Below are 23,732 nucleotides of genomic sequence, written 5' to 3' on the forward strand. Positions count from 1 at the left end.
TGTGAACTATGGTTGTACAAGTAAAAGGGCTAGTGCCATCAGTTTAGGCGCAGGCAGGGCTACAGGTGGTAGGGTTAACCAGAGGCTAAGGCAGTGACTTGTATAAACTAATCCAAGCTGCTTATGTGCACTACCCCAGACCTGGGGGTATCTGCAATTATTGTATATAGTTGTTTGGCCATTACTACCAGTAAGGAATAGTTGGCAAAGATTGACAAGGAACAAGGCTAACTACCCTATTCCTCCCCTCTTGGTAGAAGTGGGCTGGTCCTGCTTCCTGACAGACACAGATAGGAGAGGAAGCACACTGCTGAGCTCCTGCTCCTGTTAGAGGTTCTCCAGAGAGAACAACTAAAATAAAGTCTTTAAGTAAATCCTTGAGAAGTCAGACAGCAGAGTGACCAGCTGAAGACCTGCATTAAAGACACTGCTGTGAGGTGAAGGACTACGGCTAAGACACCCATCACTCAGACTACTACCAGGTTAGCACAAATTACCAGCGCTAATACAAGTCATCCAACCTGCAACTATATTCCTTACTAGTGCCAGAAAAATGCACTTTGAGTCTGCTGATACTGATTGTACCTTAAGGTATACTTTGCACTTAATAAAATACATACTCTTACATACAATACATATAAAAAAAATACATTTGCTTTCGGCCTCATTCTTCAAAATTACATTTCCACTGCACCGATCCCCAAGGAGCAATGGCCTGAGGGAGTACACAGAACACAACACATCATTAGGGCCACTACCACCCTTGTCCTCTGCTCTGGCTCCTCCAGGGCTAGCTGCATACATACATTATACCACTGAAACCAATTGCTGGTAGCTGAGGTAACTGTTGAAGAATCACTCAGCAATGTTCTATGGTCCAGTATGTTCCATTAGGAGTTATCTCAGCCAGCTATGGAGAGGTTCACATGCAATACATGGAGCTCGGCATCTCTATTCAGAGTTACCATTTAAGTTTACTGAAGAGACACCATTTCTCCAAGAGCAAGGCAGGCTTGTACAATTAATGCTGTCATGTCGCTGTTTGTCATAATTATCCTCTAATTAGTCTAAAGTGCGAAGACATTGCGAAAATGGAGTGACAGAGCTAACAGCTTAATAGTCAAGGACCACCATGGACTAATGTCGCAGAGGCAGTTCAACAAGAGGAATTTTAATTGTAACTAATTATCATTTATATTTTTCCCCCAAAGGATGAACATTTCAAAAACTTTTAACAGGTTCATTTTCAAGGACAGTAAAGTATTGTAGTAGGTGCCTAATATGATGAGAGTGTTCATAGCAGTAAGATCACTTACTGGATCGGAATATGATGTAGATCATTCATGATGGAGTTTATATACAGACCTTGTGGATTTAAAGGGAGTCTGTTACCTTGACATTCACTCTTAAAGGGGTTTTCCCCTGTGATCACAGCCTTCCCTTCATTGTTTACCAGCTCGCTGTCTACAGCACATTGGTGAGCAGTGTAATTACCAGAAGCTGTCCCATTCACTTCTATGGGAGGTCTCGTTCCTCTACACTTGAAGTGAATAGAACGGCTTGTAGTTACACCTGCTCACGGCAATGAAGGGAAGGCTGCGCTGGCATGGAGTGCGGCCTTCCCTTCAATCAGCTGATCGGCCGGGGACCCAGGTGTCAGATCCCTACGATCTGATATTGATTACCTACCCTGAGGATAGGTCATCAGTAGTGTTGAGCATGAAATATTATTTGTGAACATCGCCACTTTGACAATTTGCGAATATTTAGAATATAGTGCTATATATTCGTTATATCCAATATTTGGATTTTTTTTTCCATCTGAACACATGATTCCCGCTTTTTGCTTGTGGGCCAATGAGAAGGAAGCAATGTCAAGTTCACAACAATACTTAGTGCACCAATCAGTAATCTGTAGTCAGACCTGTTAAAATGGGAAGTTGCACGCAGTGCGAAAAAAATATTCTAATCACTGCTGATTAGCCCAGTCGCGAATATATTGGAGCACTTGACTCTTTCTGCAGATAAAGCTATTCTAATGTTCTGCCATGCCAACCATTTTCTCCAGTCTCAGGAAACTTATACCAGTTTGAATAATGCAGCCAAAGTGACCCACGCCTGTATTTTGTGTTACGAAATCACATTACGCGATTTTTACATTGCCGATTTTTCGCATTCAATAATCTTGAATTCTACAAATTTGTGAATATATGACTAATATTCTACAAAATATTAGTGAAATATCGCAAATTCGAATATAGCCCCTGCCGCTCATCAGTAGTCATCACTGGATCTAGACTCGAAAAGATATTAACAAAGCAGCAACCAATCAGACAATACTTGGAGGATAATATGTAATATGCTGAGGGGCATTTCACATTCACACTGTACTGAAAGGGAGCCTGTAACCATAAAAATACAGTGTAAGGCAGGCAGCATGTTATAGAGCAGGAGGAGCTGAGCAGATTGGTATATAGTATGAGAAAAGATTCAGTAGAACTTGTGTCCTACTCTGTAATTGTCACCGAGCGGCTCCTCCCACATGACTCCTAAGCATAAAAAGAGCCAAGTTTTAAATATATAAATTGCAAGTTATACAGAATTTTTCCTCATAACATGATATATCAATCTGCTCCGCTCCTCCTCCTCTCTAACATGCCGCCTGCAGGATGCACTGCATGTTCATGGTGACCGGTTCCCTTTAATGGAGTAGAATGCAACAAACTTGTAAAGCTTTAGCAACGGTATAGAATTTCTCATGCTGGGAGCCTACGCAGATGAAATTAATTTACTTTTATTAATTCCTTCGTTTCTAATGTTCTGCGTAAGAGATGTTCTTTTATGGCTTTACAAAAGCAATTTTTTTTCATGCTGACAAAAACACAATCCCTTTTGCTACTTGAAGCAATGGCACACAAAGAATCCATCAGCGTGTGTGAGTGGGTGGCTTATATAGAAAATGGGAAATTACCGAGCTAGATAGCAAAAGGATTTGCTCATGTAAAAACGGGCTCACCTGCCATAGGACTGAATGTATGCCTGAAATATATTTACAGTGCTGCCCATAATTATTCATACCCCTGGCAAATTTTGACTTAAAGTTACTTTTATTCAACCAGCAAGTAATTTTTTGACGGGAAATGACATAGGTGTCTCCCAAACGATAATAAGACGATGTACAAGAGGCATTATTGTGGAAAAAAAACTATTTCTCAGCTTTTATTTACATTTGAGCAAAAAGTGTCCAGTCCAAAATTATTCAAACCCTCACAAACTGTCACAGTCTGTGGGAAAATCTAAATTTCTATACCATTCCAAATAGTCCAAGCTGTTCGAAAGCATCCTAATTACCCTGATTAATTGGGAACAGCTGTTTTAATCAACTCAACAGGTGAAAAACAGCAGCTCTCTGCAGTTGGTTTGTGGACAGTCATGGCTAAGAAAAAAGGAGCTCAGTGAGGACCTGCGGCTACGCATTGTGGCAGCTCACAAGTTAGGAAAGGGCTACAAGGCCTTTTCTAAATGTTTTCAAGTTCCAGTGGCTACAGTGAAAAGTATTATTAAAAAATACAAGATGTTCCGCACTGTGGAAAATCTCAGAGGACGTGGTCGGAAGCCAAAAGTGACACATGTGCTGGCCAGGAGGATCGTTAGAGAGGTGAAAAAGAATCCAAGGATCACTTCCAAGGCCATCCTGGTGAATCTGGGCTCTGCTGGTGGCAATGTCTCAAGGCAGACAATCCAACGGACACTGCACAATGCAGACCAAGGAGGATGCCACTTCTCCAGATAAGGCACACAAAAGCTCACTTGGCCTTTGCAAAATTCTCATCTGGACAAGACTTCTGGTCTTCTGTGTTATGGTCAGATGAAACAAAAAATGAATTGTTTGGTCACAATGATGTTTCCTTCATTTGCCGTAAAAAAGGAGAAGCCTTCAACCCAAAGAACACCATCCCCACTGTCAAACATGGTGGTGGGAACCTAATGCTTTGGGGGTGTTTTTCAGCCAAAGGACCAGGGAACCTAATCAACGGCACCATGAAAAAAGAGCAATACATGAGGATTCTCAACGACAACATCAGACAGTCTGCAGAGAAACTTGGCCTTGGGCACCAGTGGACATTTCAGCATGACAATGACCCAAAACACACAGCAAAAGTGGTGAAGAAATGGTTAGCAGACAACAACATTAACGTTTTAGAGTGGCCCAGCCAGAGTCCAGACTTGAATCCAATTGAGAATCTGTGGAGGGAGCTAAAGATCAGGGTGATCGCAAGAAGACCCTCAAACCTGAAAGATTTGGAGCTCATAGCTAAAGATGAATGGGCAAAAATACCTGTGTAGACATGCAAAAAGCTGGTCTGCAATTATAGGAAACGTTTGATTGCTGTTATAGGCAATAAAGGCTTTTCTATTGATTATTGAGAAGGGTAGGAATAATTTTGGAATGGACACTTTTTGCTCAAATGTAAATAAAAGCTGAGAAATGTTTTTTTTTTCCACAATAATGTCTCTTGTACATCGTCTTATTATCTTTGGGGAGACACCTATGTCATTTCCCGTCAAAAAAAAATTACTTGATGGTTGAATAAAAGTAACTTTAAGTCAAAATTTGCCAGGGTTATGAATAATTATGGGCAGCACTGCATATATATACTACAGCTCCATGCTCCCCGGTCTTCTATAACCTAAGTTGTCACCACGGGTTGCTCTAGGGCAGGGCTGGCCAACCTGCGGCTCTCCAGCTGTTGTGAAACTACAGTCCTGATCAAAAGTTTAAGACCACTTGAAAAATGGCAAAAAAATCATATTTAGCATGGCTGGATCTTAACAAGGTTCCAAGTAGAACTTCAACATGTAACAAGAAGAAATGGGAGTGAGACAAAACATTTTTGGAGCATTCAATTTAATGAAAACAACGAATAAACTGAAACAGGTTGTTTCTCAGCTGATCAAACGTTTCGGACCACATGCCTTTAAAAGGCCAAATCTGTGCAAAGATGTGAATTCATTGTCATTTCCTGTCAGGTAGTCACACATTGTGATGGCAAAGGCAAAAAACCTCTCCCTTTTTGAACGTGGTTAGGTTGTTGAACTGCATAAGCAGGGTCTCTCACAGCGCGCCATCGCTGCTGAGGTGGGACGCAGTAAGACAGTCATTTGGAATTTCTTAAATTCTTAAATGATCCTGAGGGTTATGGAACAAAAAAGTAAAGTGGAAGAGACCCAAAAAATTTCATCAGCACTGAGCCGGAGGATCCAATTGGCTGTCCGTCAAGACACTGGACGATCCTCGACCCAAATTAAGGTCCTTACTAGTGCTGACTACAGCCCCATAACCATCAGACGGCATCTGAGACTGAAGGGCTTAAAAAACAAAGACCTCGTCTCCTTGAACGCCACAGAACTCGTTTGGACTTTGCAAGAGAGCACCAAACATGGGACATTCAAAGGTGGAAGAAAGTTTTATTCTCTGATGAGAAAAAATGTAACCTTGATGGTCCTGATGGTTTCCAACATTACTGGCATGACAAGCAGATCCTACCTGAGATGTTTTCTACGCGCCACAGTGGAGGGGTCACCATAATGGTCTGGGGTGCTTTTTCCTTCAGTGGAACAATGGAGCTTCAGGAAGTGCAGGGGCGTCAAACAGCTGCTGGCTATGTCCAGATGTTGCAGAGAGCATTCCTCATGACTGAGGGCCCACGTCTGTGTGGTAACGACTAGGTTTTTCAACAGGACAACGCTACAGTACACAATGCCCGCAGGACAAGGGACTTCTTCCAGGAGAATAACATCACTCTTTTGGCCCATCCTGCGTGTTCCCCTGATCTAAATACAATTGAGAACCTTTGGGGATGGATGGCAAGGGAAGTTTACAAAAAAGGACAACAGTTCCAGACAGTAGATGGCCTTCGTGCGGCCGTCTTCACCACTTTGAGAAATGTCATGAAAACGCTTGCATCAAGCATGCCGAAACTCATTTTTGAAGTGATAAACAATAACGGCGGAGCTACTCATTACTGAGTTCATGTTTGGAAGTTGGATTTCTGTTTTGGGGGGGGTTTAGTTTTTTTTTGGAGGTGTGGTCCTAAACTTTTGATCAGCTGAAAAACAGCCTGTTTCAGTTTATTCGTTGTTTTCATTAAATTGAATGCTCAAGAAATGTTTTGTCTCACTCCCATTTCTTCTTGTTGCATGTTGAAGCTCTTCTTAGAACCATGTTAAAATCCAGCCATGCTAAATAAGATTTTTTGCCATTATTCAAGTGGTCTTAAACTTTTTATCAAGACTGTACAATTCCCATGTCCTGCTGTAGGCTGATAGCTGTAGTGCAGTCTGGGCATGCTGGGAGTTGTAGTTTTGCAATAGCTGGAGAGCCACAGGTTGGCCATCCCTGTTCTAGGGAATACTCATAATGGGCTCATGCTATGCTTTTAATAGGCTGAATGGTGTATGATCATAGCCTTGGCAGTATGTAGATAAAAATTTTTGGCTTATGGATAGGGATGAGCGAAGTTATGAAAACTTCTATCCGGCTGCTTCACCGAATTTCACAAACAAATTCAATTTGTTGTGAATTACTTCGAAATGAAGTGCAATTCTTTGTAAGTAGTGGGCGCAATGACCCCCCCCCCCCCATCATTGAACCCCTCAGATGCCACGTTCATCGCTGATCGCGTCACCTGATGTAAGAATGGAGGCTTATCAGGGGTTAAAAAAAAATATATGATACTAACCTCATTCGTTTGACCGCAAAGAGGCCGCCGATTTTGATTGAAGATCCCATGCGAAAAGTCGCGCGGTTCATGAGGATGTCATTACTCTGGCTGGTGTGGTGACGTCATACATCACCACACGTGAGATTTAATTCGGGATCTTCAATCAAGATGGCTGCGGCAGCCTCTTCACCCTCAAACGGATGAGGTGAGTATGTTGTTGTTTTTTACACCATTTCAAGGAAATCTGATTTGTTACCATGAAGCACAAGGAAATTTGGCTTTGTGAATTTCGGATCAAAGTCCACTTCAGATACTTCGATTCGCTCAACACTACTTAGGGACATTAAGACACTGTCCTACAAAATGTAAAATGACAAAATGATTTGTTTTTTTGGCAAGAAAGGACACACCCCTCTGAGCTGCCAGCTTAATATAAATACATCTGGGCAATTGAAGCATTGGCTAAGGAGATCTATGGATCTATTATTATTATTATTACTAAACATTAAGCCCGTTACAATAACGGGCACTAGAACAGTAGTGCTGGCACTGTGATGGGGGATCTGTGGATGGCACTGTTATGGGAGGGATCTGTAGATGACACTGTTATGGGGGATCTGTGGATGGCACTGCTATGGGGGCATCTGTGAATGGTACTGTTATGGGGGGAATCTGTGGATGGCACTGTTATGGGGGATCTGTGGATGGCACTGTTATGGGGGATCTGTGGATGGCACTGTTATGGGGGATCTGTGGATGGCACTGTTATGGGGGATCTGTGGATGGCACTGTTATGGGGGATCTGTGGATGACACTGTTATGGGGGATCTGTGGATGGCACACTGTTATGGGGTATCTGTGAATGGTACTGTTATGGGGGATCTGTGGATGGCACTGTTATGGGGGGATCTGTGGATGGCACTGTTATGGGGGATCTGTGGATGACACTGTTATGGGGCATCTGTGGATTGCACTGTTATGGGGACATCTGTGAATGGTACTGTTATGGGGGAATCTGTGGATGGCACTGTTATGGGGGATCTGTGAATGGCACTGTTATGGAGGGTATCTGTGGATAGCACACTGTTATGGGGGATCTATGGATGGCACTGTTATGGGGGATCTGTGGATGGCACTGTTATGGGGGGATCTGTGGATGGCACTGTTATGGGGGATCTGTGGATGGCACTGTTATAGGGGGATCTGTGGATGGCACTGTTATAGGGGGATCTGTGGATGGCACTGTTATGGGGGGAGCTTTGTATGACACTGTTATGGGGGATTTCTGGATGGCACACTGTTATAGGGGTATCTGTGAATGGTACTGTTATGGGGTATCTGTGGATGGCACTGTTATGGGGGGCTCTGTGGATGGCACTGTTATGGGGGTATCTGTGGATGACACTGTTATGGGGGTATCTGTGAATGGTATGTTATGGGGAATCTGTGGATGACACTGCTATGGGGGGAATCTGTGGATGGCACTGCTATGGGGGATCTGTGGATGGCACAGTTATGGGGGATCTGTGGATGGCACTGTTATGGGTGATCTGTGGATGACACTGTTATGGGGGGATCTGTGGATGGCGCTGTTATGGGGGACCTGTGGATGGCACTGTTATGGGGGGATCTGTGGATGACACTGTTATGGGGGATCTGTGGATGACGCACTGTTATGCAATTGTAAACGGATCCGTCCCCCATTGACTTTCACCTGCACTAGGTGCGGATCCGTCTGCACAGACGGATCCGCACCTATAAATGCAAACGATAGTATCCGTTCAGTGCGGATCCGTCTGCATAACAGCTTTTTCAGATCTGAGTTTTCGCTATCGTGAAAACTCAGATACGACAGTATATTCTAACACAGAGGCATTCCCATGGTGATGGGGACACCTCAAGGTAGAATATACTAAGAACTGTGTACATAACTGTGTCCACTGAGGAAGGGGATACCCCAACCCCGAAACTCGTCTGTTCAGACCCCCCGAACATATGTGAGTGCACCACAGCGACCACACTAAGGAATAGTGTCAAAGCCATTTTGGAACTCTGCTCGACAGGTGAAAAACAGACGGAATCCACATTCGAACAAGCGGTCTCACGTGGAGTGAGCAAACAACGCTGTGGACACGTTACCTGCTCGATTGAAGGAGGGGACCTGAGCAAGTTCTTTTTGGACGGCAGAAACACTTAACATCGGACGCTAGAAGCTCCTAACACCGGTAAGACTGTTTCTATTCAAAAAGCCGGCGATACTGTTATATGCTTCAATACTGACCGTAAGCGGGACGCCGCTAGGTCAGCGATATAGCGTGACTCTGCCGTCTAGAATATACACTGTCCTACAAAGGTCCGACCAGAGGATCCAATATTATTATTCAATATTGAGGACACTTGGAAAACTCTAGTTTAGGAAAACCTTATTCTGAAAGACCACCTCAGAATTAGTCCTCTATTTAACGGTACACCTTGGGGACTTATATTTTAATTGCTTGTTTCTCAAGAATTTGGGCCATTCCTATAATCTGTTAATACTACTGCTGCTACAAATTATGCTATATTCAGATATTAATTTATGCTTTTTTAACGAATTATGCTGCTATATTTGTTTATTTGCTATAAACTATGCTGCTATAACTAACTTATGTCACATCTACTCCAGCTATAAGTGGTAGCCCTATTACCCTTTACCTTTATCTTTTACCTTTTACTCCATTTAGGGAGTGTGTCTGTCCCTGGCAACATTGTACACCTTTTACCATAGGTGATACAAGATCCTAATCATCTTTGCTGTGCTATTATTGAATCTCCCAATATTGTTTTTACTGTTATAGTGTTATATATATCTTAATTGTATTTAAATAAAGTGAATGACCCAATATCCTAGGTGTGCCCAGTCCTTTTCTATTCAATTTTGTGTACATAACTGCCCCCTGCTGCCTGGCAGCACCCGATCTCTTACAGGGGCCCCCCCTCCCTCCCCAGTATTAAAAGCATTGGTGGCCAGTGCGGCCCCCCTCCCTCCCCAGTATTAAAAGCATTGGTGGCCAGTGCGGCCCCCCCCCCTCCCTCCCCAGTATTAAAAGCATTGGTGGCCAGTGCGGCCCCCCCTCTCTCCCCAGTATTAAAAGCATTGGTGGCCAGTGTGGCCCCCCTCCCTCCCTCCCCAGTATTAAAAGCATTGGTGGCTAGTGCGGCCCCCCTCCGTCCCTCCCCAGTATTAAAAGCATTGGTGGCCAGTGCGGCCCCCTCCCTCCTCAGTATTAAAAGCATTGGTGGCCAGTGCGCCCCCCCTCCCTCCCCAGTATTAAAAGCATTGGGGGCCAGTACGCCCCCCCTCCCTCCCCAGTATTAAAAGCATTGGTGGCCAGTGCGGCCCCCCTCCCTCCCTTCCCAGTATTAAAAGCATTGGTGGCCAGTGCGGCCCTCCCCCCCTCCCCAGTATTAAAAGCATTGGTGGCCAGTGCGCCCCCCCCTCCCTCCCTCCCCAGTATTAAAAGCATTGGTGGCCAGTGCACCCCCCTCCCTCCCCAGTATTAAAAGCATTGGTAGCCAGTGCGCCGCCCCCCCTCCCCAGTATTAAAAGCATTGGTAGACAGTGCGCCCCCCCCCTCCTTCCCCAGTATTAAAAGCATTGGTGGCCAGTGCGCTGCCCCCCCTCCTCCTCCCCAGTATTAAAAGCATTGGTGGCCAGTGTGGCCCCCCCTCCCTCCCCAGTATTAAAGGCATTGGTGGCCAGTGCGGCCCCCCCTCCCTCCTCAGTATTAAAAGCATTGGTGGCCAGTGCGGCCTCCCTCCCCAGTATTAAATTCATTGGTGGCCAGTGCGGCCCCCCCCCCCCCCTGGCACTGGCCACCAATGATTTTAATACAGGGGAGGGGGGGCCGGGGGGGGGCTGCACTGATCACCAATGAATTTAATACTGGGGAGGGGGGGCCGCACTGGCCACCAATGAATTTAATACTGGGGAGGGAGGGAGGGGGGCCGCACTGGCCACCAATGAATTTAAAACTGGGGAGGGAGGGGGGTCTGGTCCCTGCTGCCTGGCAGCACCTGATCTCTTACAGGGGGCTATGATTCGCACAATTAACCCCTCAGGTGCGGATCACAGCCCCCTGTAAGAGATCGGATGCTGCCAGGCAGCAGGGGGCAGTTATGTACACAGTTCTTAGTATATTCTAACTTGAAGCGTCCCCATCACTATGGGAACGCCTCTGTGTTAGAATATACTGTCGGATCTGAGTTTTCACATCTAACTCAAATCCGATGGTATATTCTAACATAGAGGCGTTCCCATGGTGATGGGGACGCTTCAAGTTAAAATATACCATCGGATTGGAGAAAACTCCGATCCAATGGTATATAATCGGCACACACGCACCCTGCTGTGTGTGTGGAGTGTGTGCTGGACGGCTCCATGCTGTGGGCGGTCCGTATAGCGTGTGGTGTGGTGCGCTGTGTGTTTATTGGCTGCCGCAATTGTGGGCGGTTCGGACGGCGACTTTGATTGGACGGCTGCGCTGCTATGGGCTGTCAGGGCTGCATATGATGCGCCGTGTTTTTATTGGCCGGCGGCGCGGTGCTTTGGGCGGTCCCTGCTGTGTGTGTGTGCTGATTGGTTTGTGCGCCGCGCATGCGCACTTAACAAATCGGCACACACGCATGGACACCACGTACACAGGGCTTTTATTAGTATAGATTATTTATTATTAAAGCACCATTCATTCCATAGCGCTGTACATATGAGAAGAGGTATACATACATAACACAGACAACTGCACTAAGCATAAACAAGACAGGTTACAAACTGGTACAGAAGGAGAGAGGGCCCTGCCCGTGAGGCTTACAAACTACATGGTATGGGAGAATGACACAGTAGGTGAGGGTGAAGCTGGTCATGGCGGTATAGAGGCAGCAGGGTCACTGGTTGTAGGCTTGTCTGAAGAGGTGGGTTTTCAGGTTTCTTTTGAAGGATTCCACTGTAGGTGAGAGTCTGATATGTTGGGGTAGCGAGTTCCAGAGTGTGGAGGACGCACGGGAGGCGGTTGTAAGAAGAGGTGATAAGAGGAAAGGAGAGAAGGAGGTCTTGTGAGGATCTGAGATTACGTGTGGGAATGTATCGGGAAAGTAGCTCAGAGATGTAGGAAGGGGACAGGTTGTGGACAGCCTTGTATATATTTGTTAGTATTTTGAACTGAATTTGGTGAGCAATAGGGAGCCAGTGAAGGGATTGGCAGAGGGGAGAGGCAGAGGAGTTACAGAGTGAGAGGTGGATTAGTTGAGCAGCAGAGTTGAGAATAGATTGGTGGGGTACACGAGTGCTAGATGGAAGGCCACAGAGGAGAATGTTGCAGTAATCTAGGTGGGAGATGATGAGGGCATGTACAAGCATTTTCGCAGACTTAAAGTCGAGGAAAGCACGGATGCAGGAGATGTTTTTGAGTTGGAGGCGGCAGGTGGTGGAAATAACTTGGATGTGCAGTCGGAAATAGAGAGCAGTATCCAAGGTCACTCCAAGGCAGCGGACTTGGTTGACTGGGGAGAGCTTGCAGCCATTGATCGTGATAGATAGGTCTGTTGGGGAGGGTGGGCAAGATGGGGGAAAGATGATGAATTCTGTTTTATCCATGTTAAGTTTTAGAAAGCGAGAGAAGAAGAAGGAGGAGGATATGGAAGATAGGCGTTGTTGGATTTTGGATAGTAAGGTGGTGATGTCTGGACCAGAGGTAGATTTGTGTGTCGTTAGCATAAAAGTGATACTGAAAGCCATGGGACTCTATGAGCTGTCCCAGGCCGAAAATGTAGATAGAGAAAAGCAGGGGTCCTAGGACAGAGCCTAGCGGGACACCAACAGAAAGGGAATGAGATGAGTAGGTGGTACGAGAGTGGGGGACGCTAAATGTCCAGTCTGTAAGGTATGATGTGATCCAGGAGAGGGTACAGGACTGGTTTTAGCTTTGTTAGAAAGAGATTGTCATGTACTAGATGAAGTCTGATTTTTATTTTCTACATTCATCATGGGAGAACGCCTTTAAGTACATTTCTCAATTAGAACACATTAGGGGAGATATACTAAGACTGTTACATATGCCAGTCTTAGTCCATTGACACAAAATGGCACAAATTTATTTAAAAGGCACAAGCCTCTTAATAAATTTGGGGCCTCTCCCGTCAGTTTGTGCACCAGAAATTCAAATCTATGAGCGGCATCCCATGTAAATGATAGACAGTCTGTTGGGCCGTAACCCTCCTGCTAAGCCCTGTCCCTTTTCTCAACACTTTTGAAAAGTGGTAAGAGAATTGAAAAGCAGCAAATGTTGGCACACTCATGGCACACAGCAATGGCGTATCATGCATAAACCACAGAGCCGTATGCAGACTTATATGGCGGTATGAGTCCCTTTGGCTCTATGTACATAAAGCAGTTGGCAATGTTTGTGCATCTAACGGAGTATGTCATAAGGAATACAGCAGATATGAGAATGCCTCTGTATGAAACTGGAGGTATACAGAGGGACAGTATGAATCCAAAGGCCACAATGAGGTTTATATTATGGCTTCCATACTAAAACACCTCATACAAACACAATAAAAGACTTCCCTATTCATTTACCCTTATTCCAGTGCACAGTCTGCTTGACCGTCAAGACACAATATTTCTAGCTTTTGTATCTACAGGGAATACCTACTGTATGCTTCAGGCTACCGTTTAATACACTAATTGTACAATACAAATTTGTAGCTTCTATGGATCTATAGTTCCTTGACCAAAAGTCTGAGGCTACACACAAAATGTCAATCAGGTTCAGTAGCCTGAATATAAAGATATATGGACAGTAGCTATACTAAAGGTATACAGAGTAAGTACAACTTACTTTCTGGTGCTTCTATTGCCAGGTAGGATCCTGTAACAAATCGGTGTACAAGGGCTGATTTACCACTTTTAATGTTACCCACAACACCCTATAGAGGAGAAAAAAAAGTATGGTATTAAAGACAAAGCTTATGACAGAATGAATGTTGGTATGATTGTTTAAGACTGACCATCTAAAGTGAGCCTGGTAAAATCAACCATATTTTAATGAAGATTTTAGAAGATGGAGGCACTTCCTGAAGACCCTTTGGTGCTTCATTGAGGCTTTTTACCCAGCGTACAAAGTTTCATATATAGTCATTTTTTTACCCATATAGAAAGTGGTTGGTTGAAGGATCTTCTTTAAATGAAGTTCTAGGAGATATTGCTCTTCCAAATCAGGTGTTAAGCCTGCCACACACTTAAGACAGTTGTCACTTCCAATTCCCCATGCATGCATGCTCTACTCATGCATCTTTAGGAAGGAAAGGAAGCATTTGCCAGACACCTCTAGATGCTACTTATCTCCCTAAGAACAAAACGATTGGGCCTTTAGAAACCCAACATGTCCAATTCTTATCTCCTCCAACATCTGTCATTAGTAGAAAGTCGAGAGGCCCCCATATATATTAGATGGTTAGCTGGCTCTGCCAAAATCAGTGGGTTTGGCCTACATACCCCTAAGGTGTATGGCTAGCTTTCACCATAAGTGTACTATCTCTACAATTGAATGTAATTGAATCATCTGATTCTTCCTCACATTATCTCATAGCCACCATGTTCTAATAATCCATAATCATCACATAGAAATACAATACTTAAGAAGCAACTGGTTATGATCTTATCATCAGTGTTTTTGCACATGTGTATAATGACCCTTTCACAATCCTATGACCAGGTATTTTGGGTTTTAAATCCGGCATTAGCTACATGTGGCCCTAGACGTCTCCTTGACTTAATCTTAGTTCTACAATGTTTATGAATATTATTTTGATAGATTATGTCAATTAGTAACATTGCTTGTGATCAGGCAGCAGAACATAATTTTAGAAGGATCTGTGTAAGGATAACTACAAATAATTGCAGTCCTGTGACCTGGCCAAGATCTGAAGAATGTGTGCGGTATATTTTATATAGTATGCAAGATCTATGAACCTAATTATTTTGTCTGGGTAAAGATACATTTTCAATATAATATTCACAATAACTGATGCTGTAACGCTGGAAAACAACCATAACCTCAGACCTATAAAAGTTATGAACGCAACACCACATTTGGCCTGAGGCACATAGCTAAACAGTAAGCAGAATGTTGTACTGTAGCACACCGTGCCCCTGGATCTCTGTACTATGGCGCTATAGAGAACAGCCATGTGGCATTCTGCACAGCACCAAACTATGGAGAAAATATTATCCAGAGCAGGGATGTGCTACTTTTTCTGATCTGAGGGCCATGTATCATTTAAGGCATACATTATATGTTATAAATGTCTAATAGGTGCCAGTTCTACCTCGGACTCCTACCTATGTGGAAATTAGGGTCCCGTTCTCCCGAGTTTGCATTCCAGTGTGTCTCTCTCCATTGTAGTTGTTAAAGAGCACCTTTGAACACTCCAATAAGCTAAAATGAAGGTAGTCGCATGGCCACCTCTCCATTTCATCAAGTGCCACACGGTTTAGAAAACCTAATTTTACTAATATATGTGGCTCTTAGAGATGGCAACACAGTGCACTGTGTAATTAGTCACTGGACACAGACAAGCCTGTTCTAAAAGAAGTGCAAAAGTTCCAAAAAATGGTACCCAGTAAAGCACAGTTTTGTTTTCTCTCAGATTCGGAGGAAACCCAACAAAAAACCTCTGAATTCAAATGGAGAAATACAGAGGTATTGTATGCCTCCATACACTCGTATGGGCATTTGATTAGGACTCTGTAAAACTCACAGGTTGTATGAAGTCATAATATGACCATGTGCATGATTCCTTAATGTACAATGCATTCGGAAAGTCTTCAGACCATTTCACTTTTTTCACATTTGGTTATGTTTCGGCCTTGTGCTAAAATGAAAAAATAAAAAATCACATTTCCCCCATCAATCTGCACTCAATACCCATAATGACAAAGAGAAAACAAAATTGTAGAAATGTTTGCCAATGTATTAAAAAGGAAAAACTAAAATTTCACATATACATAAGTATTCAGACCCTTCGCTATAACACTTAAAATGTCAGCTCTCAGAGCTCACTTTTTTCGTAATCATCTTTGAGATGTTTCTACACCTTGATTTGAGTCCATCTATGGTGCATTCAGTTGATTGGACTTGATTTGGAAAGATACACCTCTGTCTATATAAGGTCTTACAGCTGGCAATATATATCAGAGAAAACATAAAGCCATGGGGAGGAAAGAACTACCTTTAGAGCTCATAGACAGGATTGTTTGGAGGTACAGGTCTGGAGAAGGGAAAAAACTATTTCTGCTGCACTGAAAGTTCCCAAGGGCACTGTGGCCTTCAGAATTCTTAAAAGGAAAAAGCTTAGAACAACCAGGACTCTTGCTAGAGCTAGCTGTCCTACAAAAAAAAAAGTAATCAAGGGAAAAGGACCTTGTTAAGAGAGGTGACCAAGAACCGATTGAAAACTCTGGCTGTGCTCCAAAGATCCTGTGTGCAGATGGGAGAAACTTTCAGAAAGTCAACCATCACTGCAGAACTCCAACAATCTGGAGTTGGAGGCGGGTACTATGCAACTTAGCATGGCAACCACCTCCAAAACAGCCTCAAGCAGAGCTATAGACCACCCATGTGTGTCGGTGATGTCACTGGGCTCACTCTTGGGCTTAGTATAGTGATGCGAAGCCCAGTACGTCACCGGCACAAAACAAACACAGCAGTGATATGTCTGCTGTGTAGGTGTATACGGATTCCACTGTACTGTGGAATGGAGCGGCAGCAAGCTCTGTGTACGGATCGCTGCTCCTGCCTGTACCCCCTGATCTTAGCTAAATTCTGGCATGGCACTTACCGATGCACTATGGCAGGATTTAGCTGAGCTCCTGTTTGAGCTCGCCCCCACTCACTTGAAAGCTCTTCTCTAACGATGTGCTGCTATTCAGAGCCTTCAAGTGCATGGAGTAGGCTCAGCTAAATCCTGGCATAGCGCATCATTAAGTGCTGTGCCAGGATTTAGCTAAGATTAAGAGGCACAGGTAGGAGCAGCGATTCATAAACAGCACTCGCTGCTGCCCCATTCCACACTTCAGTGGAATCCGTAAACACATACACCGCTGGCATGTCAGCAGTGTAAAAATGTAGTAATTGGGAGAAGACAAGCTCAGATGGCTATTTCTCTATTAAAAAGCAAAATACATTAATAAAAAATATATTACAAAAATTCTTTTTAGGACAGTTCCAACATTTTTTAATAAAGTTTTTAAAAAAGTTTAGTTACTCCTTAATGAAATCCCAATCCATGCTTTGGACCTCAGACGGGGCCCACTGTCCCTTCCAACAAGACAATGGCCTGAAGCCCACAGCCAATACAGCACAGGAGTGGCTTAGGGACTCTGTGAATGTTCTTCAGTGGCCCAGCCAGAGCCCTGACTTCAACCCAATGAAACATCTCTGGATAAACCTAAAAATAGCTGTCCACCAACAGTCCCCATCCAACCTGATGAAGCTTGAGATGTTCTGCAGAGAAGAATGGTAGAAAATCCCCACATCTGGTTGTGCAAACCTTGTTGCGTCATACCCAAGAAGACTGGAAGCTATAGCTGATGCCAAAGGGTCTGAATACTTATGTCAATGTAAGATTTAATTTGTATTTTTTTCAATAAATTAACAAATATTTAGAATATTCTGTTTTCACTTTATCACTATGGGATGCAGAATGGTGAGGATTTTTTATTTCATTTTAGCACAATGCCGCAACTTTACAAAAATTGAATAAAGTGAAAAGGTCTGAAGACTTTCTGATTGCATTGCATATGAGAGCTTCCCAAACTTTCTTCTGTAACCACACCATCTAGAACAAGGTATATATTGGATACTCTGTTTAAAGGGGTTCTCCGGGCTTTTAATATTGATCTATCCTCACAATAGGTCATCAATATCAGCGCGGTGGGGGTCCGACACCCGGCACCCCCGCTGATCAGCTGTTTGAAGAGGAGACGTTCGCCGTGCCAGCGCTGCCTCCTCTTCACTGTTTACCTTCTCGCCGTCGCCTTTGCAGCGGTGAGAAAGGTGTAATTACACCCAAGACGTCCCATTAATTTTAATGGGACGGATCGCTCCTATACAAGTGTATGGGAACGATCCGTCCCATTGAAATGAAAGGGACGGTTAGGTGTAATTACACCTGCTCACCGCTGCAGAGGCGACGTCGAGAAGGTAAACAGTGAAGAGGAGGCAGCGCTGGCATGGCGCGCGCCTCCTCTTCAAACAGCTGATCAGCGGGGGTGCCGGGTGTCGGACCCCCGCCAATCTGATATTGATTACTTATCCTGAGGATAGGTCATCAATATTAAAAGCCCAGAGAACCCCTTCAATCTCGCTCATACTTTCATCAAATAGTGAGAAAATTCAGAACATGGCGCTTTAAGTGGAATGAACACATGACTCACCACTCGTATTTCAGGTGTAGTGCGACTAAGAGTCCATTCTTGACTGTTCATAACACATTCTGCAAATAAATAAATAAAAAGTGTTAACATTTTGTGATTTCATATTGTAGTATACACACAGTAAAGGCTTATGGTACCTTCATATCATGACATCTACTATGGCTTAAGTATAATCTCTAGAAAGTTAGATATACAGATATGCAGATGTGGTGGTATGTCAATCTGATGAGCATCAAATGGCGATCAGTAGTGATCCGGCAGCTAGGACGCTCAACTGTTTTCATGAAACCACAGGAACTTAGCCCCCAAACTCTGTGTAGAACTGGCCATGTGTGAGTGGTTTCTCTACACTGAAATACCCTATTCCAATAAGAATGGCACGGCCACCTCTCCCCAAAAAATGGATTGGGCCTCTATTGCTGGAGCCTATGCTCTGATTGACATGTTGTAGTTATTGGTACTTTATACAAATACTAATGCAAAATACTGACCAATATATACAACTGTCTTCCCCCCAAAGTAACAATTGAGGTTTGGAGATTACATTGGTAGGGGTTGTGCCACCATTAAATGTTAGTTTTAATATACTGCAATTCAACCTTAAAAATTAGTTACTTTTCTAAGTTAATTTCAGATACAAAAATGTTCCAGTTGTGAAATATTCTCTTTAAACCATTAAAATAGTACCTCCAGGTGTTTACCCTGTATAGTAAAGTGCACTTCCACTGACGAAGGTGGTCACACATGCTCAGTTCCATCCTTCCACTGCCACCAGCCCTAGCTACTGTTAGAAGCTGTGGCAGTTACAAGGAGAGAGCTGTAGCATAAAGTAAAAGCCCCCTTATAAAGGACCCGCGCCCTGAGCTGCCAGCACGAAGGAGATCTAGCAATAAACGGAGCGATCCCTGGTTCCTTTCAATCTTGCGTGGTTTACAACATGAGCAGGTTTCCTTGCATCTCAGAAGTAATTTCACGTGTTATAAGGTTCAGGTATGGACGGGCATAGTACTTGTTTTTCTACTACTATGTGACCGTTTACGTCCAATTGCTGCTTACCCATGTTTACCCATAAATGTCTTATTCTGCCAGATGAGTTACTGTATTGTAAGGGGTTTATTATGAACTGTAATTTATGAAGCACCGTAACATCCAGACATACTGGTGGATCCCATTGTTATTGATTGTATTTTAAGAGTTACTGAATAAAAATTATATTTTTAAAGGAATATTATGGCTTTAGTTTTTTTTTTTTGGAGCTGAGGTTCCTTTGAGATGTGTTGGCGATATACAATTCTAGCCCTGATAACTAGGACAGTATTTTAATATGTGACAGTAATTATCCTAAAAAATACCTACAAACAACAAGGAATCAGCTTTTCAGAAACTTCAAAGGCATGACTACTCAGGAATTTATTTTGAATATCTTATCAAATCCCCAACCTTGGAATACTCCATACGTACGACCTCAGGCCCTGTTATCATCCTACATGTTTCAAACAATCATAGTTATATAATAACAGAGCTATCAATAGGCTGTTTGGTTTTAACAAAAACCTATGGTTTCTACAGAATTTTGATTAGTGCCAGAAGACTTATTTTGCCTTCCTTGTATTCCTTCGTGCTTACTAAAAAGTCAAGAAATAAAAGGATTTTTATTTTTCATTGTAGCGACTGTCACAAAGGTCAGATTACAGTATAGCAACCCCATAAAGAGAAAAAATGCTGCTGATAAGAGATCTGTCTGCAAGAAATACCCAAGAGCGAGTTAAGGCCTTTATTAAATCACCCAGGGTATGCAATGCTATAGAAAAGTAACAGTAAATACAAGAGCTCAGTGTTGCTTATTAAGGTGCAAGCACCTACACAGTTCTTGTACATGAAAGCCACAACAAATCTGCATGAAAACCAGAATAAATATTTTCAGCTCTTGGAAGGAAGCCAAACATATTTTATATCTTACATTTATTTACAAGAATGTCTTGGTCCCTTCTACAGAACGATGCTGGTATCACGAGACAATGTTGGTTTTCTTTTAGGAAAATCCCATTTGTTGATGTGTAGTTCTCCTTTTCAAATGATATCCTTCATATTGGTTATGTAGCTATCTGAGCCGGCACCTACAATATTCCCAAATTATATGGCTGCCCACCCACTGTGTCAGTCTGTACTATGAGCTTAATAACTTCAATATAAGGTCCCATGAATGGCATCATTGCCTGTATGAGAAGCAGAAGGATCCTTCAGGGGTCTAAGCTGTAACACTGTAATGGAGCCCATGAGATCTAGCAATGGACAACCTCCTCTGCATCTGCCAGTAAAGTAGAACAGTTGAGTTGGAGGTCTATCACTTGTTTTGGGTTATTTCACATATAGCCTTGTTGATATGATCTGAGACTGTGCAATGATCAGAACATTGAGTTTAGAATGAAAATGAAGAAGGCATGTATAGAAGATATACAGCTGTAGGGTTGGTCCACATAATTATTTCTGCTGGTGCGAAAAAGGTACTGACATTGTAGGAAGACCCAGGACATTTGGATTCCTGTCCCATGTATCCTAACATTTCAATATACAGGGTGGGCCATTTATATGGATACACCTTTATAAAATGGGAATGGTTAGTGATATTACCTTCCTGTTTGTGGCACATTAGTATATGTGAGGGGGGAAACTTTTCAAGATGGGTGGTGACCATGGTGGCCATTTTGAAGTCGGCCATTTTTAATCCAACTTTTGTTTTTTCAATAGGAAGAGGGTCATGTGACACATCAAACTTATTGGGAATTTGACAAGAAAAACAATGGTGCTTTATTTATTCTTTCATGAGTTATTTACAAGTTTCTGACCACTTATAAAATGTGTTCAATGTGCTGCCCATTGTGTTGGATTGTCAATGCAACCCTCTTCTCCCACTCTTCACACACTGATAGCAACATCGCAGGAGAAATGCTAGCACAGGCTTCCAGTATCATGGCTTCACTTGAGCATTCTGGCTTCAAGAAGTCACAAAATGGGTGGAAAAGTAGGTGTGGTTAGCTATGTTAATGAGTTTTACTCCACATTTATCACTGACACTTCTTAAAAAAGTCTCAAAAAAAGTTACAATCTCACTCCAGTAGGAAGGTGTAGTAGGAAAACTGAAGTGGTTTTTCCAGACAAAAATGTTTAAGGATACGACAAATTTATAAATTGATAAATGTGACATAATTTACCCAACACAGATTCAAGCAAAACTAACTTTAAATATTCCCCTCATGATAAATTCCCCCTTGTGTACAGAACACAGATTTGGCCATTATTTCAGTAGAGTATGTAACAATCAAAAAAGCTAATATTACAAAAAGCATATTTACTGCTCCTGCCCGTGCTCCCAAGAGGATTACTAACTCCTGGCATAGCACATGGGTACCCTGTACCCATGTGCTATGCCAGGATTAGCTGAGCGGAGTGGCTCCTGGTTCTGCCTGCTCCGCTCAGCTAAAGGCTGACATGCAGTTCTCCTAGCTTAGCGGACCAGGCAGAAGCAGAAGCCCGCTCCGCTAATCCTGGCATAGCACATGAGTACAGGGTACCCATGTGCTATGCCAGGAGTTAGTAATCCTCCGGGGAGCACGGGCAGGAGCAGTAATATGTTGCTGCGGGCCATTCATAAATTCACACTCCGTACTCTGTACACCGCTAAGCTGTCAGCGGTGTACAGAGAACTGAGTTCAAAGTGCACCAGGGAATGGTTAAAGACATAAAAAACTAAGAAAAAAATTGATTAATAAAGTATATTAGAAATAGTTTTATTAGGGCATTAGGGACAACATATTAAAAGTTCATATAAAGGTTTAGTTACTCTTTAAGATGTGCCTTATAAATTATATATATATATACTATATGTATGAAACATTTTTGTAAATGTTATTTAAAGGGAGGCCATCAATATGTTATAGCTTAGGGTCCGATGTCTGGAGTCCCCACCGATTAGGAGCTTGTACATGCAGTGTGCCTAGCAGCTCAGCATAATTGACTGGAGTTCAACAGTCCCTTCAGTCTGCTGATCGCTGAGGGCCCATGGGTTGGACCATTAATGATCAAACTTTGATGGCTCAGCATACACATGTGAAATGTAACAGGCTCAATTCCACTTTTACTCTATGGCAAACATCAGTGAACAGTTGGGAGATCCTCATACACATTCAATTGGTGGCCGATCCTACCAAAATTAGAGGATTCTGCCAATTTTAGTTCCTTGTGCATCTCTGATTTGCAAGTAAGGTTGACTGAAGCTAAAACTATACACATCCGGGGAACAGGAAATGCTAGAGACAGTGTAAGGAAACTGATGAATATAAAACAGTAGTTTACCTAGGAAAATCAATTAAATAAACAGGCATTGACATAAAATATAATGCACCGAGAAACAAATGTCAGATGGCTACAAATCTGAGCATGCAGTTATGTCTCATGAAGATATGTAAATTATTACAGGTGTGGTCTGTCTTGTCACAAAAGGGCATACAAGTTCTTCCCCTGCTGACCTGTAAAACGGCTCTCAGAGGCTATTTTTGGGTAGTGTACCTCTTGGTGAGAGATCATTGGCTGCTAGACATGCCTCTATTACACACTTTAAGTCCATGCCGGCTTTATGCCAAAATATTCTGATGCATATATGCTCCAACATCTTCAGCCTGATGTTATCAACAACGCCTATGTGCTGTATATATCGCAAATAGAAGATTACATATAGTGTCATTACTAATCGTTTCCCTGTCAGGGAGACTGATTTTATCTTTCATCGATATACCTTTGTTTACATCCCTTTCCTTGATGTAGCCCATAATCCACAGATAGGATCTATATTTCTGTTTACTAAGCAGCTATTATAGCCAATCAACTATTACCCACGTCAGCGGCTATGCACAATATGAAGGACGGCATCAGGGGAGGTTTTATTCTCCCTCGTCCAATCTCTGCCACCCATAGCTCCGCCTAGTGGGAGTGGCCCCATCTATGTAAAGAGCACTCTCAGCGGCCGTCATAGAGCCGGAGGCTGTGCGATTACCTGGCTGCACGAGTGGCTCCTGCAGCGTGCAGCATTATTCCCTGTTTCTCCCATATGCAGTCACGCTAAAACACATCGGCGAGACGCAATGGGAGCTAAGTTACTCCTGATGATAGACTGTCCCTACTGCTCAGCATAGAAACACGTTGAGTGGTCTCTGCATTAGGCAGGGTCTATGCACTATAGAGCCTTAGGCTGGTTTCACACGGGCGTTGCGGAAAAATGTGCGGGTGCGTTGCGGAAACACCCGCGATTTTTCCGCGCGAGTGCAAAACATTGTCATGCGTTTTGCACTCGCGTGAGAAAAATCGCGCATGTTTGGTACCCAAACCCGAACTTCTTCAAAGAAGTTCGGGCTTGGGATTGATGTTCTGTAGATTCTATTATTTTCCCTTATAACATGGTTATAAGGGAAAATAATAGCATTCTGAATACAGAATGCATAGTATAATAGCGCTGGAAGGGTTAAAAAAATAATAAA

At 43.2% G+C, this 23,732-nt stretch overlaps 1 protein-coding gene across 2 annotated transcripts in view; it reads right to left on the reverse strand.

The window, feature by feature from the left end:
• The window catches only part of AGAP2 (ArfGAP with GTPase domain, ankyrin repeat and PH domain 2), a 362,929-nt gene that overhangs the window by 97,344 nt on the left and 241,853 nt on the right, over positions 1 to 23,732 (reverse strand). For both annotated transcript variants that reach the window (XM_044284829.1, XM_044284830.1), the window contains exons 2-3: positions 18,202 to 18,260; positions 13,604 to 13,691 (exon numbers count right to left, since the gene is read on the reverse strand). In XM_044284829.1, the coding sequence (XP_044140764.1) occupies positions 13,604 to 13,691; positions 18,202 to 18,260 (147 nt within the window). The remainder of the gene's footprint in view (positions 1 to 13,603; positions 13,692 to 18,201; positions 18,261 to 23,732) is intronic.

This window comes from Bufo gargarizans, chromosome 3 (assembly GCF_014858855.1).
Source record: "Bufo gargarizans isolate SCDJY-AF-19 chromosome 3, ASM1485885v1, whole genome shotgun sequence".
In the NCBI taxonomy this organism is placed as follows: domain Eukaryota; kingdom Metazoa; phylum Chordata; class Amphibia; order Anura; family Bufonidae; genus Bufo; species Bufo gargarizans.